Source organism: Myotis brandtii, unplaced genomic scaffold, assembly GCF_000412655.1.
Source record: "Myotis brandtii unplaced genomic scaffold, ASM41265v1 scaffold1384, whole genome shotgun sequence".
NCBI classification, from domain to species: Eukaryota; Metazoa; Chordata; class Mammalia; order Chiroptera; family Vespertilionidae; genus Myotis; species Myotis brandtii.
Genome location: NW_005354938.1, coordinates 1 through 19,484, shown reverse-complemented (window position 1 = coordinate 19,484; position 19,484 = coordinate 1). Strand labels below are relative to the sequence as shown.

The window sequence follows — 19,484 nt, the reverse complement described above, 5'->3', positions numbered from 1 at the left end:
GGGGGGTGGGGATAGGAGTGGGGGGCCACTGGGAGAGGCCTGTTAGAATCTGCTCCACTTGGTAGCATTCTCACTGTCAAGGAGGAGGCCTGAAAGTGTGTACTCAACACCAGAGATTTGAACATTAAGAGTTACAGTTAAAGGGGTCCTGCTGCCACATGATAGGGAAATGTGTTAAACAAAAGGACCCAGGTCTCTGCAAGGCAGGAACTTCTCAGAGCCTTTCAAGTGCCAACAGGTGTGGGAGACTTGTAGGAGGGGCTGTGTTCCATGGAGCCTTTGCCACTGTTCCCCTTTTTTATTTTTCTCAAGTGACAAGTTGTATACCTTGGGTATACCCTGGGGAACGGGTCAGCTGCCTCTGCTCAGCCCTTCCATGGGAAGGTGACACAAACGTGCTAGCTTTGCTTCTTTCTTCTGAGGGAATGTCACCCCAATGACTCTGACCGCTTCCATTTCTGCCACGGCCTTGACACTCCCAGGTGAGGGGGATGTGAGGCATGGATGGCACAACCAGGGCCAGATGGAAAAGTGTACAGTAAGGCTAGCTGGCACTCTACCAGGGTGTAACCAAGCACACAGGGTGTAGCCACAACAAGCCCACTAGCTGGCATTGAGTTGGGAAAGTTGCAAGGGAAAAAGGAATGCTAGGAAATTGTTCCAAGCAAATGAGTGGATGTGCCCCCTCTCTGCTTTCTGGGGCAAGCCCTGGACGAATTAGTCATTCTGGTCCCCTAGGCCCTTTGGGGTGGAGAACTGCCCATGCTTCCTAGCAGGTGAGTGGGGGGCAGGTTCTAAAGGAGCTAAATTAAGATCCAGAGCTGAAGGGGGCCACATAGAACGTCTAGTCTGAACCTCCTCATTTAGCAAGTAAGGAAATTGAAGTTTCAAATCAGTGCCCCAGTGGGGAATAGAACCCAAGACTGGCTCACTTCTTGTCTTCTGGTATTTTTGAAAAGTACTGCCTCTGATCCTTTGATTCCAGGGTAGCAGGCTGTGGTGAACGGTGAGGGCACACAGCTGACAGTGCAGGGTTACAGAGTTGGGGCAGAGCTCAGGATGAGAGTGAGGTTTGTGCAGTAAGATGGGGAGAGGGGTGGCCATGGCCTCCCTTCCCTGAAGTATCACAGATGACCTAGGTGAGCAGTTTGAACATATATCTGCCACCGGCTTGAAGCTCACTCTTTCTTTCCTCCATGTGATACTTACAGGGCTGCCGAGAGTGAGTTTGGACTCTAGTGAAGAGAATTTTTGAGACCCTCAGCAAGGGTCTAAACGAATCCTATTTCAGACAGTCAGGCTCCAGTCATCTATATTAATCTTTTTCATCCTGCCCCAGCCCCCATCAGCTCTGGATATTGAGCAGCACAGTAGTGAGTCCAGATTGAGGAGTGGAAGGTGGATATGCCCAACACTAAAATCAGCAGCAGGATGTCCCCTCACAGCTGTCTTTTGTAAGCCCAGCTGAAAACTAAGAAATGAGCTGTGGATGCTTCATTTGGTGATGTTGCTTCAGGAGTTTCCTGCCTCGGGGAGTGTTCAACAAAAGGAGCCTGTTCTCAAAGTACCTTTTACCTTCAGTTCATACAGTTACCCAGACTTCACTCCTAGGAATAAACCAGCTGTTTGAATGACTATCCCACTGGTCCAATGAAGAAACTGAAGCAAAGACTGCAAGCTCATGCCTTCTAGAACTGGGACATGTCCTGTGTCTGGCCCAGCTCTCTCTGTCCACATCCCCACTTTCTCCCAGATAAGGGTTGGTTAGAGCACATTAGAGCTCTTCTTGGTGCTTATGGACCAACCCCAAACCTTTTTACCAGTACCATTCTCTCTATCACACTAGATTAAGTGTTAACAGTCCAAGGACAACTGCTACAAAATAATAAACTTCAGGAGAAGCTGTGGAGCCAGTCATTCCCGTCCTGGCAGCTAGGCCTGGCAGGAAGAGGCACCCGTGACTCACCATGTCTTTGATCTGGCAGTGCCCGTAGCTGAAGACGATGGCGTTGGGGGGATTGCCCACAGGCAGCATCACTGCGAAGGAGATGCACATGGTGACTGGGATCAGGGTGTAGAGGGGATTAATGTGCAGCGTTTCAGACTAGAGGGAGAGAGAATTCACAGAAGCATTAGCAGTGACATTTGACTTGCATTTCTGTGCTTTAAATGATGGCTTGGTGCTGGCCAACCTTGGCTGGACACCTTGTACTAGGGTTGGTTAAATCACTGCTCTCAATGGTATGCAGTGCTGACCAAGCCAAACCTGCTCATGCTACACACTCACCATGGAAACATGGGCTCTGAATTACTCCGAGGAGGGTGCTGGCCCAAGAAAGTGGTTTTTAAATTTTTTTTTTTAGCTGAGAAATTCTTTCTTCAAACACACATCTCATGAATAAGCTGCTTTGATTGAAGTAGAGATTCCTCACCCTTGGGTACAGAACCAGGGGGCCTTTTTTCTAGTTAAACTTCTTGCTCTATATGGATTTGAACCTGTTGGCTAGCCCTCAGTGTTGCCAAGTTTTAACTAAGCATACTTCCATGCTCACACTAATGGGATGCTGGAAGACGGGTGGAGGGAGGCATCTGAACAATGAGCAAAGAGTTTGGGGTTAGGAAGAACAGGAGGACATTGTTTTGTTGGGGGCAGGGAGGAGCCTTCATTTCAGATTGTGTCTGCTGCATTACCTTTGGGGTTGCTTAGCCAGGCTAAGACCTGGCAGCTGCTCCCCTCCCTGTTCTATTAATAACCAAGTGTTCTGAGGTCGTGGAATGAGGCTGGCCTTGCTCCCGATTCTCAGAACCTTCCGGACACTGAAATTGGGTGGAGGTGATGGTAGAGCTGTGGTCTTGGTCCTTGCGACTGAGTGTACTTCTGGGAGCATTTTGTCTCCATTTTCTGTAGTTACTCCTCTGCGCCTGCAGTTAGGTCTTATCTCAGGAAAGAAAGGTTGATGATGATTGTAGGAAATTGGAATCCTAGGGTCGTAAGGTTCATTTCCATTCAGGGCTGCCCCTAAACAAATCCTAGTCTTTTGGGAAAGGGTTTCTAGAACCTTCGCTGCAGCTTATTAATTTATCTATTTACTTAACAGTTGCTATTTGAAACAATTTTTCAAACTGTGGTTTGAACACCAATGATTGAAGGCTGTGAAAAGGCCCAGAGGCAAGAGGACAGCGTGGAAGCTGCTCCCTGGTCCAGGCCTGCACTGCAGACATGTGGGAGCCCTGCTCACTCACCAGGCTGCACAGGATGGGCAGGAAGATGGTGATGGTGGCTGGGTTGCTCACAAACTCTGTGACTATGGACACCAGGATGCAGGCCAGCAGGGTGACAGCCCACGGTGGGAGGCTGCTCAGGGACAACATCTGGTGCCCAATCCATGTGGAGAGGCCAGAGCTCTGCAGGCCAAGAGATGCAGTTAGAAGGAGGAAGAGCACATTCCCAGTGGAACTCCTGGACTCCAGAAGGTCAGGGATGGTGGGGGCTGGAGGGACCACAGGAGTCACCTAACTTCCTATTTTCAGGCAAACTGGACCTGGCGGCATTCCTGATTTTTACGATTAGAACATTTTTGTAGCTCAGAAAATCCTTTTTTTATGATTGTACAACATTTAGTCTTAGGGTTTCCTGGTAGTTGCTGTCACAGGAATGGAGAGCCACCCACCCCAATTGCCATAATCCTTAGGACTTTGCCAGATGACTTGGCAGGGGTTGAAGATCTTTGGGGCAATCGGCTCCTCAACTTCAATCTCATTTCTCTTTCTCCCGCCTCTGACACTCTCACTCAAGTCCTTCTACTTTTGAAAGATTTCTCTTATCACCTGAGCAAGGGAAAAAACTAGGCATCTTTAGATAGTAACCTTCCCTGTGTTTTGAGGGTGAGTGAGTGGGCAGAGCTCAGCATTGGATGTTTTACATGAGTAATGAAGAAGAGGGGATTACAAGTCTGTCTCCATTTAGTGGGGAAGGTGCCGCCTCACTGGCCTGAAAGCATAGGCATTCAGCACAACCTGTTGTGAGTTCAAATCCTGTCAAGGCTGACATCAGGATCTACCATCTGCCAGTGCTTTTTGATGACAGACATGAAAGCATATTGCCACTCTTGAACCTTTTCCATTGGCAACATTTATACATATCCACTCCAGGAAATGCATTTTCCCATTTGGAATAATTCTTTGGGATGGAAGCTGTTCGTTTGGCCATGGTGAGGCCTCTCCCCCTTCTCTCCCAAAATGAAGAGCACTATCTAGTTTTTGTACTAAAAACCGCAGGTTGCCATGTGCAATCTCCCACTCTCCCTCCCTCTTCTCCCTTCTGTGGTTGCTATGCTCTGATTTTTCTTATTTACCCTGGAGACTGCAAATGCAATAAAGCAATGAGGAGTAGGGCAGAAAGCAAGGTGAGACGTTCTGTGATTCCCCAAGCTGTGAGCCTAATCACATTTTACAGTTAAAGACGGCCTCTCTATGTTGTCAGCAGGCTACTTTTCCTCCTCTTCTCCAAGTTCAACGAAAGCTCATTTGATCTCCACAGCACTCTGGCCACCTCATGGCAAGCTCATAGACACCTGATGACTAGAGCCTTCAGAATTCTCTCTGTTGTAGCCATTTTTTACCTTGGAGCACTTTCCTTTATTTTTTCCCTCAACCAACTGAGTATTGCAAATCCAACATGTGGGGACTAATCATTTCATGTTGATACAGAGCCTTGAGGCCCACAGGAGCTCTGTAATTGTTATCTCTTTCAACACATTTAGCCCTGCTCGCTGGGCAAAGATAGGAGGGAGAGCAGTTAGCTGAGTGGAAATCGTACACTTTTGTAAAGAAATAGTTTTACTTTTCACGTTATCCAAATAACACTTGTAAGTACAGGGAAATAATTTAATGGCAGTTATTTTTCCCCAGAACTTTACACTATAATTTGAGATAAATTGATAAATTAGACTGCAAAGTTAGAAAAAAACACAACAAAGGAAGTCTTGTTTAAATCCTCGGTATGAAAATATTTTACACTGTATTTTCCTCACTAATGTCAAGACTGAAATTATTTCATACTCGCTAGGAATCACATATATTATGCCTGAATGATATTATTAAACTAGTAGAGTCAGGGTTTACAGAAATATCTACTATCTGTTATACACATAATTTTGGTTAAAAAGAAAAAGAGCTGGCCAGGCAGAGCTCAGAGGCCAAAACTAACAACTGAAATTCTGTAAAGGTAAGGATGACATCTGAACTTGGAATTAGAAATATCAACAGCATATATGCAGCGTTGGTTGGAGGACTTAAGGCTTAATAGGGGCTAATTAAAAGAATGGAGAGTTTTAGTTTACTGCAATTCCAATATACATGTTGACATGAGAGCCAGTGAAGCCTTGTAAAAGCTTCCATACAAATACAGGGTGGTGCTTGGATCAGACGTGAGAGATGGGGCTTGGGTAATATAACTGAGTTATTCTCACCACCTCTGGAGCATGTTTGAATAAGGCCAAGTGCAAACTAATGAGTCCCAAGACGAGAACCAGCATGGTAAGGGGTCCGTACTTCTGTGGGAATAGTGAAAGGAACTAAGGAGTTTTAGTTGGAAAAAAAGAAATCTAGGGGGATTAGTAGCTGATATTAATTTAATAATTATCACCCATGAGAGGTTTCCAGAAAGCAGAGGCAGAACCGTCAGCGGAAGGCATACAGAAAACCTGAGCTGAAAGTAGAGAATATTCTTTGTTCCCTACTCAAGGACTTGCCCTGTCACCGGAGGTGTTCAAGCCAGGGGTGTCATGGAAGGAAACCTCACACTGGGTGGGAGATGGGGCTCAGTGTCCTCCAAGGTTCCTTCCGATTGTAGGACTGTGACATATTGACGATGCAGAGAGCAGTGGCCCACAGTGAATGGGCCGTCATAAGTGAGCCAAGTTTAGGATGGGTTAGAGGCTGGAGGGAGAAAAGGTGTGACCCTTAGCCTGATTCATTCTTAGGGTTGTTTTCTATTTTAGGAAGGGCCAACACTTTAGGAAATTCATTTCTTTCTCACCAGCCCCCTTTAAAAGATCTCATCCCAAGTCCTCTTGATGAGGAAGTTGGGGCATTTACATCAGCTTTAGCATCAATTCTCCAAAGGGGCTCAGTATATGCATATGACTGACTGAGGGACAATCTGAGGGGTGTCACTGGGGGCATCTCTGGGCCCTTACAGACATCTCCTGTCACCTCTGTCAAATCCGCAGAAGGTGATGGCTACAGAATCCAGTACACCTTTTGCTTGTGACAGTGCGGGCCCATCAATGAGGTGTGAATGCCGCGTGCCATGACTCCCTGGCCCAGTTGATCTGTAACACTGGTCCCAGGAGCGCTAGCTTAGAAGCTCAGCGAGGACAGGATATCAGTTCCTGGCTGTTCTCTGTCCCTTCCCAGTGACTTGGGTGAACATTCACCTCTCCCTCAGCTCCTTTGACTCTTCCCGCCCAGGACTGTATTGATTCGGTTGGTAAAGTAGCTGGAAAAATATCCGGCCCAAGAACAGAACTGAAGAGCTACCTTGCTGCCAGAAGCCAGCGCATAGCCTCCTCCCACCAGGATGACAATCTCCCAGGGCATGGTCTTCTGGAAGTCCTTCCACGTGATGATGGGCTCCATCCTCAGCGAGGGCTCCCGGTCCTCCCCTGGATCACAGGTAGACAGGGAGGTGATGGGTGTGATTTGTGGAGAAAGGGGCTGAACTGAGGAATCGGATGGTTTGGGAGGCTGCTCTGCTATATTTGGGCAGAATCAGAGGGCTTGGATCAAGCTCCTTCAGAAAATTCTGACTTGGGTGTTATTTGACTAGAGCCAGCCCCAACGTCTCCCCTGGGACTCTCACCATCCTTCTTTTTCCCAAAGCAAGGCTTCTTCGCCGGAATCAGGAAGAGGAGGAAGCCGAGGAAGATGGAGACCGTGGCATCCGTGCGGTAGCCTTTCCTGGCAGAGACAAGCAAGCTGGAGGGGAGGCTCAGGAGCCCCCGGGGCAGCACCCGGTCTCAGGACAGCCTCTCTGAACCCAAAGCCTCTTTGAAGGAAAGTCTACAGGGACAGTACCCTTCCTTCTTGCCAGGGTGCTGACTGTGCAGCAGTGGGTTTAATGGCAATGGTTAGTGTCTGGAGGCGCAGGGCCTGGCGAGGGTAGATGACTTAGTGAGAATTTATGGGCCCACTGTTGGGGCGAGTCCCAAGAGTGATAAGGAGTTGCTTGGATGAAGGAGAATAGATGAGGATGGGTCCTCTTTCCTGCAAGGTTCACCTTTCCTTGTGTGTCTTTTCTCGAGTAAGATCCTGTGTTGGGGGAGTTTGAGGCCTGTGGCCCTGGCCCTCAGGGGAAGACGCAGGGCTGAGACAGGAACCTCTGTCTGCCTTTCCCTCCACAGGCCTCAGCCACTCCCTGGCCATTGTCTTTAAAGTATTTTACTGTATGGACATTTTCCCATTTAACTCTCAGAAAAACCTATGAGACAGCTGAGGTCCTAAGAGCTTGCGTAACAAGGCCAAGTTCACACAGCTGGATACGTGACTCAGATCACATCCCTTCTTCCTCCTCACTGCTCGCTGCGGCTGCCCTGAAAGGGACTCTCACTGGGACAAAGCGCCTTCCTGGCTTCACGTCTGTGTCTGTCCCTGAGAGTCGGGAGAGGGGGCAGAGGAAACTGCCTGAGGGGTCATTCTTAAGGAGGGGACCGTTTCACTTACTTTTCAAAGAAAGAATCCCAGCCAGGAACAAAGCCAGGCTCCCGGGTGAACCACAGCACCGTCATCAGGATGAAGAAAAATCCAGTCACCATTTCAGGGTAGCTGTGAAATGCAACAGTGACTGAACTTCCTGCGAACCCTGCCACTTGCTTTGCGATGCTCCTGTGTTCAGGGCTCCACACAGGAAGCACGAAGCACAGTTACTGCTCAGCCACTCTGCACACGGGCTGAGCGGGAAGGGGGCCGAGATGAGCCCAGGAAATGTTAACCGAGTTTACCAGCGATATTTAGGTGGGGAGGCAAAGGTAACACATCACACATTTCGAAGGTAACTAAGCCTGCAGACTCTGTTGGTCAGAGCAGGAATTGCCACAACTTTTTTGAGCCAATATGATCATATATCTCAGAAGCTTTAAATTCGGTCATTCCTTTTAGCTAAGAAAATAACCAGAAATGCACATCGAAGCATCACCTATTTAAAAACATTTAAAAAAGGAAACAGTGATATTTCACAACCTTGAATACATTTCAACATAACTGTTAAAATGAGATGCATCTAATAAAGAAGTTTCCACAGCAGAATGAATGACTGGGTGATATAATGACCATCTAATGCTAAATATAAAACTTCAGTATGGAATGAATTTTACCATAAATACATAGAATTTTGCACAAAAAAAGCAAGGAAGTAACAGTCTATCACGTTAACAGTTGTTAACAGTTAACATTGGGATTCTGGGAATACAAGTCAGTGTTAACTTTTTCTTTACATTTCCCTGTATTTTCTAAGTGTTCTACAATGAACATGTATTCCTTTAACTTTTTAATGAAATATTTTTTAAAACGATTTTTTTTATCATTGATTTTTTAGAGAGAGGAAAGGAGAGGGAGAGAAGATAGAAACATCGATGATAGAGAAACATTGATCAGCTGCCTCCTACACGCCCCCTACTGGGGATTGGGTCCGCAACTCAGGCATATGCCCTAACCAGGAATTGAACCAACAACTCTTGGTGCACGGGATGACGCTCAATCCATTGAGCCACACCGGCCAGGGGACATGTATTCCTTTTAGAAATAAAGTTTTTTAAAATAAAGCTTTGCCCTGGCTGGTTGCTCAGTGGTTAGAGTGTTGGCCCACAGACTAAAGGGTCACGGGTTCGATTTCCAGTCAAGGGCGCATACCTGGGTTGCAGGTTTGATCCCCGGCTCCAGGGTGAGGATTAACAACAACAAAAAAACACAGTTTAAACCTGAATCCTTTTACCCAAAGTTATAAATGCCAATTGCCATAAAAGGTCACTGTAGGAAAGGTGATAGGAATGGCTCTAAAACAGCTAAAGAGTAAAATAAAGAAAAGAAATGGCCGAGGGTTGGTGAGTGAATTCTCGGACTCTGTCTTGGAGTCTGTATTTGATGCTGCCCGATGCTCTGTAAATACAGGACAAAGTCCCAGCTCCCCAGGAGTCCCGCTGAACCTGTGGTCTGGCAATGCAGGGAGTCCTTCCTGACTTTAGAGAATTCAGCCAAGAGGGTGGCTGTGCTGTCTTGCCTTGTTCTTTGTCCTCCGGGTGCCCCACCTATGACACTCCACCCCCTCACCATGGCTATACATCAGACTCGGGATATAGTGAAGGGGAAGGGCGGCCACCTGGAATCTGAGTAAGTAGCATCTCTAAATGCCTGGATTTATGTTGAGGGGGCCTCCCCCAGTTCAGAGGAGTGTCAGAAGCAAGACTGCTTCTGTGCTGGCCTCCCCAGCCATGCTTTCTCTCCCGGAAGAGAGAAGGTGAATGGCCGATTCTTACCTAATGGCTCCCAGCTTTTCATATTCCTCTCGGATCCTCTTCTCTGACAGCTCTTCCCTTTTGGTCTTACTCTTCTTGCTCAGAGAGCAGGTCTCTTTAAAACTGAGAAGGGAGAATGAGCAAAAGAATAAAGGAAACACTTCTGCCCACAGGAGAGCAAGTATTCAGCAAATACTAAACCACTGGCTTGCTCTGATCACTGTTCTCTCCACTCACACGCTCTGCCCCTCCAACCCACCTGTCATAATTTTCATTTGCCAAGTTACACAGCCTCTCCCTAGCCTGCTTCCATAGCCTTTAGGTCATGCATCGAGTATTTAATCAGTGTGAAGTTACGTCTTCCAGACTCATGCATGTTGCTTCTACATACTTGTCTTTTGCATAATTAAGAATGTGATGGGGCATTTGTGTGTAGATGTTTATAGACTTGTGTCCCACACAGATACGTGTGTGTGTTTATCTGTCTAGAGACAAGACTTGTCTGGGGTGAAAGTGAGTGTTGGTTTTCTATTTGCAATGCTGGAGGTATAGAAGTATACAGTTATCGTTGATTTGACAGCAATCTCTGAGTAAGAAAATAAATAAGTCAGCTCAGAGAACATTCCCTGGCCAATGGGAGCATTGGATTCCATGGGCTAATAGCAAAACTCCATATATCTTCCCTTTATGTGCGTGAAGCGGGTCACATTTGGAGCAGACCACTGGTTGTGAAGAAAAGGCTTGCTGAGCAGGTTAATGTTAGCAATAACATTGCAAGAGGAATGCCCCACTTGTTATTTTGAGGGAAACGAGCATATTCCTTAAGTATAAATCGCTTGTGTCTACAAAATTAAGCCTAAGGCAACTTCTACTTGTTATCCTAGAAGTTAGTTGGAATTACTTTATATGCTTTGAGAGCAAAGAAATGACATGAAACACTCTTCAATTCAGACTTTCTTTAAAATGAGAGTTCCCCTAACCAGTTAGTTGTAATTAAGAACACGTTGTTGTAGAGCTCATCGTGAAGTGCAGGGCTCATGTATGGTGGAGCATCTAGGACAGACAATGCCCGACTTGCTGTCCAGTCCACTGTGTTCTCCTAGGGGCATCCTCTGTGGTTCCTCAGCAGCTCCCTCTTGATCGCCCTCCAGGGCTGTGCTGTGACCTTGGGTGAACAGGAGGGCCTCTGCCTCGCTGGCAGGCCCCTGGGACTCACTTGCAGCCCAGGAAGAGCCAGTGCATCCAGAACCAGCTGACCACCAGCATGATGAGGGAGATGGGGAAGCTGAAGAGGAACCAGGTGCCAAAGTTGACCACCTCTGCGGCTGGATACTGGCTGGAGGGGAAAGAACCAGGTCAGCGATTAGAAACCGTGGATTTGCTTGTGGCACTTTGGGGGGTAATAAGCTAAGTGCTCCTTAAGAAGACAGACAGCAGAGATAATGATAACAATATGGTAAAACATGACCTCAGGTATTGGGCACTTGCAAATGTTTAGAGCCCAGCCAGGAATTATGAAGTAAGCAGCTAAAATGACATCACTGAAGTGTATATACTTTGCACTCAGGAGAATCACTCAGGAGTTGTTTGCTCTTAATTTACATAAAGATTCCGATCAATTTCCTCATCTGGTTTTCAAGACAGAGAATGGAGAGGGCAGTCTGGTATACTTTTGGAGTTTTGATTGGGGGATACAGAGCATCAATTCTGGAGAACTTTGGACTCCGGAGCCTCATGGAAGTTCCAGGTGTTAACTGTGCGCAATGGAGAACCAAGACTTGGAATCTCCAAATCCTTCATCAATCCTTTATCTGCTGCTGTCTTAGGATGCTAGGGAGGTGGCTCAGGACTCCTCGTTCATCATGGGGCAGAGCTGAGGCCCCCAGCCCAGATGGTGTTTCCTGGGAAACCAGGATGGACCACATGTGAGCCATGACTTTAGCCTAGCAATGCCTGTGTTTCTGTACCCTTGGGCCTTCTTGCTAGGGCTGGGCATAGAGCTCCTCAAAGGAGGGAGCAGACTGTGCCCCTGTTTTCATGCTGGGCCCTGCATGGAAAAGAGAAGGTCCAAGAGCAGGCTCCCCACAGAGCGTGCAATAGAAGCACAGGATCTAAGCATGTTTAAGCTCCTCTGTCATCACAGGGACATCTACTCTTTTGCACTGTGGCCTGGTCATGGACCTACCTTTACTAATATCTGTGTGACTCTTGATGAAGTTATGACAGCTTGTGCCCTCCCTAAAGGCCAGAGTGGGTCCTGATAGTGGGCTTTGGGAAGAGGGCTTTTGGATCTAGAAGGATACCTGAGGACATAAATCATTCAGTGACTCACTGCCCTGGGCTAATGGCACAAGTCTGTTGCATCATCTCTCCTCTCTATACAGAAGCTGAGACCCTGCCCCTGTGCCCAGAAAAAGGAATGGACTTTTTTTTTAAAAAAAATTCTCACCAAGGATATGTTTGATTTTAGAGAGAGAGGAAGGGAAAGAGAGAAACATGGATTGGTTGTCTCACATATACACCCTGGCTGGGGATTGAACCTGCATCCTAGGCATGTTCCCTGACCAGGAATCGAACCCTCAACCTTTTTGGTCTACAGGAAAACACTCCAACTAACAGAACCACCCGGCTGGGGCAGGAAAGGACTTTTACAGTAGATTAAGTAGACTTTCGTAGATAATAAAAGAGCCTATACTATTTATAGCATTTTAAAAGTTAGAATACATATACTGAGTGTAACAACTAATTCGTAGGTTTTTGAAACAGCCAAAATGAACTCTGGTGGTGGTCTGTTCACCAATGCAAAGAGAACGCAGTGGCATTTTCAGACCAGTGGGACCCAGGGAATCCACCTTCCTTTCACAGAATCCCTATTGCCCAGGTAAGCCACAGTTATGACAAAATGTTCCATTTGCCACTCAAGAAGTAGACTAAGGGAATATTAATTGCCCCAACCACAAAGTGAACCAGAAATTAAAGAGCAAAAACTCAGAGCCTGGATAGAGTAATACGGTGTGAGGGATTCATGAAGCTCAGATCCGGGGGATCAGGTCTTAAATTTTCATTGGTCCTTTCTCCTCCCTACTCCCTCCATCCCTCCCCTTTTCCTTCCTCATTTTCTTCCTGTTTCTGCTAAAATGAAAGATGTGTTTCACCCTAGCTCATTTGGCTCAGTGGATAGAGTGTCAGCCTGCGGACCCAAGGGTCCCAGGTTCAATTACGGGTCAAGGGCACATGCCTGGGTTGTGGGCTCGGTCCAATGTGCAGGAGGCAGCCAATCAATGATTTCCTCTCATCATTGATGTTTCTATCTCTCTCTTCCTCTCCCTTCCTCTCTGAATCAATAAAAAAAAATTTTCTTTTTAAAAAGATGTGTTTCTCCTCTCGTCTGCTCTGGATCCCATCCCTTCTTGTTTTGCTAGTGACATCACTGTGTTTACACCGTCTCTCCCAACCCTTTAGTTTTCCTCTCATCTGGATCTTCCTGTCAGCACTTACAAGTCTCCCATCTTAAAAACCCCTTCTTGGCCCTACTTCACTCTTCCTTTATTATGCCATTGCTCTCCTCTCTTCACAGCTGACGCCCCATCTCCTCACCTCCTCTTACTCTTTACCTCACTGAAACTGGGCTTCTTTTCCAATCTCTTGACCAAATTGCTCCTGCCTCGGTCGCCAGTAGCCTCCATGCCCCCAAATCAGATGGGTACAGTTCTGTCCTTACTTTGCTTGACCATTCCTTCCTCCTTGAAACATCTTCCTTTGGGTAGAATGACACCAGATTTTCCTCTTTCCTGTGTGATACTGTTTTATTCTCCCTTTCGTAGTCTCCTTTGAATGCTTGGGCTTAATATTTATGACCCCACTCTTCTTATTCTATGTGTTCTTCCTGAGAAATCCCCTTCACTCTTATGGCTTCAATTTCCACATGCGCGCCACCAGGACCGACTGCTATCTAATTTGTGGGGCTCGGTACAAAATGCAAATGTGGGGCCCCTCATTCAATTACTATTAAGGATTTTCAGATGGTGACAACAGAGCATGAAGCCCAACGTGGGGCCCTTCTGAGAATGGTGGCCCTGGGACGGCACAGGTTGCACACCATGGAGACAGTTGCGCAGGCCACAGCAAGTCTGTGCCAAAATCGAACCAAATCTATCCGTGAGCCTCAAAATTTCTCCTGAGATTCAGAGCTGTGTCTCCTAGCCAGACATCTCCATTTCTATATCAACATTTCCTCCTCTCTCCCCTCATTTAGGTCGAGGGCAACCCAGCTGCTGAAGCCACGAGCCTGACAATTAGACCTGGCCTTTCCCTCTCAGGCTCTTTCTAATCCTACCAAGGCCTGTCAGGCCTACCTCTGAATACCTCCCAAACCTTGTCCTCCCCACTGCACTGTCAACCAGGCCACCATCAGCTCTCCTGGGCATCTGCAGCCGCGTTCCGAATTGTCTTCCTCCTGCCTTTCTCATTTCCAATCCACTCTTCTTTTTAAAACAAAAAATCCAAAATGAGCTTTTAAACTATAAACCTCATCACCTCACTCCAAGCCTAAAATTCTTCAAGGTTCTCATGGCCTTTCGAATGAAGTCCAAGCTCCTTAGAGGGCCTGGCGAGGTCCTCTGTGGTCCGCCTGTCCACCTTCCTGGCCTCCTTTGCCCGCTTTCATTTTCTTTTATGTGCTCTGCTCTCTCGCTCCGAGCCCTCCTACACACTGTTTGCTTTGGCTGGGAAATCTCCCTTCATCTAGTTCACTCCAACTCATGCTTCAGGTCGCTGCTTTTTGTCGCCGCCTCTTCGGGGAGGCACTGGGACTGGGTGACCTCCCCCGGCGGGGCTCTCCCAGCAGAACCCTGCCCTTCCCCAGTCACATTCAGCTGTAATGACTTGGTCATCTCTTTCCCTCTTGCTACAGAAACTGTTCTAGTCCCATCTTCTGCTGTATCCTTAGCACCTCATCACATTCCTGACACATGGGTGGTCAGTAGATATTCGTTGACTAAGTGAATTACTTACTTGTTGAAGTGTTCCAAGAAAATGAGGCTGGTGGAGGTGCCAATGATGGTGGTCAGGCCCCCGATGGTAGCGGCGTAAGATATGCTCAGAGACAGGCACTTGCAGATCATTTGGTCGTGGTGGGACTTGTACTTTCTGTTCAGTTCCCGGTTCCTGGGGCCGGACGCCAGGACTAGTGGCTTTTCCTACCAAAGGAAAATCAGTGAATCTCCAACCCAGCTCGGCTGTCTGGCACATAAAGCATGAAAAACAGGACACCATGGTGCAGTGGATAGGGTTCAAACTTGGGAGTCAGAGCGACAAATCCCAATGTGAGTTCTACCATTTTCCAACTCAGCGGCCCCTCCGAATTGCACTTTCTTCTATAAAATGGGAAAAATCCTATTTTCTCTGCTAGATCGTTGTGAAGAATAGATGAAGTAATATATACAAAGCACTTAGAACACTCCCTGGCACTTAATGGATGATAAGCTATATTATTTTTGTTGTTGTTAATGTTATTATTAATATGTCCTATCTGTTACTTGAACTCCAATAAAACTGGTTGCTCTCCACTTAGTGTCTGAATAGCAAATGGAAGAAGGTTGATCTGTGAGGAGTTAGAATGACATCCCCGATTGGGAGACGACTAAAAAATAAGCCTTGGATTACAGGAGTCCAGCTCTCATTGGGCAGAGGGTCAAAGTGTATGACTCTCTCCTCCTTTCCTTCCTCACTCATTTCTCCTTCGTGCCTACTGGTTTTTACTCCACACTTTTCCCCTCCTCCTTGCATATAAGCCTCAGTCTTGCATGGTCCTCTCAGGCCCTGCTGGTCCAGATGATGGCTGTTCAGGGTCACAGGTCGCTGACCTCTGGTCTCAAGTGTGAACTATAGAAGCAAGTGCCGCCATCCCCCTCCGGGCCTGGCCATCCCTCATGAGTCTTCATGAGATTAGGAACAGCCTGGTGCAAATGTCAGGCCAGCTCGTAGGTCAATCATGAGGAGGAGGCCACGGTGCCACATTTCTCAAAGCTCTTAACTACTTCCCTATCTTCCTAAGAGGGCCCAAGTACTTCTGGATTTTTCCAAACCTTCCTGAAAGATTCATTGATTGTCAGAGCTGGAAGAGACCTCAGAGATTCTCCAGTCCAGTGGTTTGCCACAATCCTTTCTTCTAATGAAATTTTAGATGGACCGCCAATATATAAAATGTAAATGTGGCATTTAATGGGCATACATCTATTTTATAACCGAGTGCATACACATGTGGTCAGGGAGACTTGGACTTGGGTACATGATTTCATCTCTCTGCTTCATTTGAAACAGGGAGGCGGGGTATTCAAAATTCCTACCTCACTGAGCCAAGACAACAGAGAAAATGCTTAGCATAAGAAGTGTTTAATAAATGGTGGCAGTTATTTATGATGATGGATGGTGGATGATAATTGTGATCATGTTGATAAACACACACATTTGAATCAAAGATTAGAAGTGGCAGTTGTGATTTTATACAGCTTCAACATCTATGTTACTTCTGTATTTAGTTTAGTGGTATAGTATCCGAAAAATCCCATTCTCACAGAAAAACAGTTGCCTTAAAATCTCCAGATGTTCAGATATTTGCAGTGTCCCTGAAGCACCTTGGAGGAATAGTTTGGACACCTTCTGATCTGGATCAGGCCTCAGCTTTTATACTTAAAGAAGCTGGGGCTCAGACCGTACAGTGACCTGTCCAGTCAGCAGTGAGTTAGATGTCTTATCTCCATGGCACACACAGGCCAGACAGGGATGTGGAGGAAGATGATCTGGGGACAGCTCCCTAGCTTGACGCCCTCACAACTTCAAGTCCAGTGCCCCCTGGGGAGCTCAAGGCATTTCATAAGGCAGACAGGGCCAGGAGGTGCAATTTAATTACCTGGGACGGGTGCTGCTTGTCTTGGTGGTTGGCTGTTTTCACGGGGTTGGTGATCGTGGGCGCACCGTTCAGGTTCTGTTGGGACAGAGACCATGACACTGTCAGGAGGAGGAAGTGGTGGGCCTCGAGAAGTACCATTTAGCATCCCAGGGCACCCCCCGCTTCGGTACTATGGAGACCGGAGACCGGAGACCAGCGTCCAGGGAGAGCACGCAGTGAAAGCCACCCAACTGTGCCTGCCTCCCTCCCAGGTTCCGTCCAGCCTGGTGTCAAGCCCCATTTGAAGAGGCTTTTGAAATCTGGCAGAATATGGCTCTGTCCTTATAGGAGGGCTTGGCTTTCTGGAACTGCATAAGCTAATGAAGAATCCTTCATGTTTCTTTAACACAAAATGAAAAACATTGTACCACAACAGAGCCCACAGTTTGCATGGATCAAGGTCCCTCAGTTGGAACTGATGTGAGAAGAGATATAAAACCGGCTTTGGGGGAGGGGAGGAGGCCATTTTGTAATAAGATTTTTGTAAATGGAATCCCCCCCTGAAAGAAATCCGAAAGATGAATCGTTGGCTCTTGAAAACCTGGGTGGCTGACTGTTGGGTTTCCATGGAACAAGGCTAACCTGTGCTGTATGTGGCCACGTCCAGCACTCAGGGCTGGGGCTTGGAGCCAGGCTTGGGGAGCACCCCCCTGTTCTCACATTCTGGGAGGCCGTGGGGCTCTGAGAGATATAAAACCGGCTTTGGGGGAGGGGAGGAGGCCATTTTGTAATAAGATTTTTGTAAATGGAATCCCCCCTGAAAGAAATCCGAAAGATGAATCGTTGGCTCTTGAAAACCTGGGTGGCTGACTGTTGGGTTTCCATGAAACAAGGCTAACCTGTGCTGTATGTGGCCACGCCCAGCACTCAGGGCTGGGGCTTGGAGCCAGGCTCAGGGAGCACCCCTTTGTTCTCACATTCTGGGAGGCCGTGGGGCTCTGAACAAGCTGTCAGGCATCTCTGACCCTGAGTTATCTCGAGGGACTTTCAAGTATCGCAAAGCACAGAAAAACCCAAGGCCGTACCTTGTTCTGCATCAGAGAAGTGAAGTCTGTAGTCGAGGTGCTGGAACAAAGCGAAGGCAGGGGGGAGATCAGCATGGACCAGCCTTCCTGCGAAGGGAACTCTTCCCACACACAGATCTCCTTTCATCTAGTTTGCTCCCACTCATGGTCAGGTCTCCGACTCTCATCGCCACCTCTTCGGGGAGGCCTCATCTCACCTCAGTCTTCCTCACCTTCCAGAGATGCTGTCCGCATTCTTAGATGTGAGAGGGACACCCCTAATAATAGCTAACATGGCGGGCTGGTTGGTGCTGAGTACTCAAGTGCGGACTTTGTTAGTCCTCGTGTTGTACCTGCATTTACAGTGTAGGAAACTAGGCAGACAGAGGTCTCTAACTCCCTGAGGGCAGCAGGTGCTAAGAGGCATGCAGGGCAGGAGCCTGTCTGCCTGACTGGAGGTCACTATCAAGAAAGAGAAACCTGTGAGGTGTTGGGAAGAGGGAGGGCCCACACTGCATGGTGAAAGGCACGTGAGAGCAAGGAGATGGGGGAGTTTCTGATGGCACCTGCTCCTTAGCGGTGGTTGGTCAACTGCACAACCTGTTGGTCCCCAACCTTCGCCTTGAGTTGAGAGGAAGGTGAGAACCAAACTATCAGCATTACTGACATACACGAGCAGCTCGTGTTGTACCTGCATTTACAGTGTAGGAAACTAGGTCTCTAACTTTCTGAGGGCAGCAGGTGCTAAGAGGTATGCAGGGCAGGAGCCTGTCTCTGCCTGACTGGAGGTCACTATCAAGAAAGAGAAGCCTGTGAGTGCTTATCTGAGGTGTCGGGAAGAGGGAGGGCCCGCACTGCATGGTGAAAGGCATATGAGAGCAAGGAGGTGGGGGAGTTTCTGATGGCACCTGCTCCTCAGCGGTGGTTGGTCAACTGCTCAACCTTCGCCTTGAGTTGAGAGGTAGGTGAGAACCAAACTATCAGCATTACTGATGTACACGAGCACTAAATGGAGGTTTCTGGTTTGTCTTAGTTCTGAGAACAGTGGATGCTGCCTGAGAGGCCGGAGTGAGGAGAAGGACCCCAGCCCGCGCTTTCAGTTTTCTGGTTTGTCTTAGTTCTGAGAACAGTGGATGCTGTGACCTCACCCACTGTGAAGACAGTGAGAGGTGCTGAACCCCCGTGCAGGGCTTGGGGTCCTGGGGTCATCACTCATCCCAGACTGTTCTGGGGAAGGATGAGGAATTGGTAGGGTTCAGAGGGAAGTGTTCTTTGGAGTCGTTAGCCTGCCAGGAGTGAGGTGAGGTTTCCTCTCCTTCCTTCCCAAATTGGGTGAGGGCAGGCAAGGGACCCTCAGACTAGAGTTCTAGAAGCATCCTCACACCAGAGTTCTAGGGACAACTCGAGCCTTTGCTTTGGAGCTTGGGGAAATATTTTTGTCTAGAAAAGAACAAAGGGGGCGCTGCCTGAGAGGCCAGAGTGAGAAGGACCCCAGCCCGCGCTCTCAGGGCTCAACAGTCTTTCAGGGGTGGGGCACACACGGAAGGTCGCTGGGCTGGAACCATCCTGAAAAGGCAGAGGCCACCCCAGAACAAAGGGCGGTGGGGAGTGAGCCACCAGAACTCAGAACCAAGGGAGCATGAGTGGCTGTCTGAGAGCACCTCACCGCGTCAGGCCCAGGGCTATCAGAGGTGGCCCCAGGGGACACTCCTCGGACACCTCCAGCCCAGACCTTCGTGCCCCTTTTCTTTCCTGCACCCTGGAGAAGTCAGAGCAGAGTGAACTGGGGGAGGAGAGAGAGAGAGAGTTTACTCCCTCCCCCACTTGGTTTTACCCCTGATTCTGCAGACCACCTCCAGCCCAGACCTTCGTGCCCCTTTTCTTTCCTAAACCCTGGAGAAGTCAGAGAGCAGAGTGAACTGGGGGAGGAGAGAGAGAGTTAACTCCCTCCTCCACTTGATTTTACCCCTGATTCTGCAGATCTGGGCTGAAGGGGGCGGTGTGAGCATGAGAGGAGAT

General features: G+C 48.0%; 1 protein-coding gene across 1 annotated transcript in view; it reads right to left on the bottom strand.

The window, feature by feature from the left end:
• The window catches only part of SLC13A4 (solute carrier family 13 (sodium/sulfate symporter), member 4), a 19,428-nt gene extending 1,577 nt beyond the window's left edge, over positions 1 to 17,851 (bottom strand). The window contains exons 1-10 of the mRNA XM_005860686.2: positions 17,487 to 17,851; positions 16,423 to 16,497; positions 14,526 to 14,710; positions 10,729 to 10,848; positions 9,534 to 9,635; positions 7,726 to 7,827; positions 6,866 to 6,963; positions 6,544 to 6,668; positions 3,244 to 3,405; positions 1,967 to 2,104 (exon numbers count right to left, since the gene is read on the bottom strand). Of these exons, the coding sequence (XP_005860748.1) occupies positions 1,967 to 2,104; positions 3,244 to 3,405; positions 6,544 to 6,668; positions 6,866 to 6,963; positions 7,726 to 7,827; positions 9,534 to 9,635; positions 10,729 to 10,848; positions 14,526 to 14,710; positions 16,423 to 16,497; positions 17,487 to 17,561 (1,182 nt within the window). The 5' untranslated portion in view covers positions 17,562 to 17,851. The remainder of the gene's footprint in view (positions 1 to 1,966; positions 2,105 to 3,243; positions 3,406 to 6,543; positions 6,669 to 6,865; positions 6,964 to 7,725; positions 7,828 to 9,533; positions 9,636 to 10,728; positions 10,849 to 14,525; positions 14,711 to 16,422; positions 16,498 to 17,486) is intronic.
• Between the last annotated feature and the right edge of the window lie 1,633 nt (positions 17,852 to 19,484).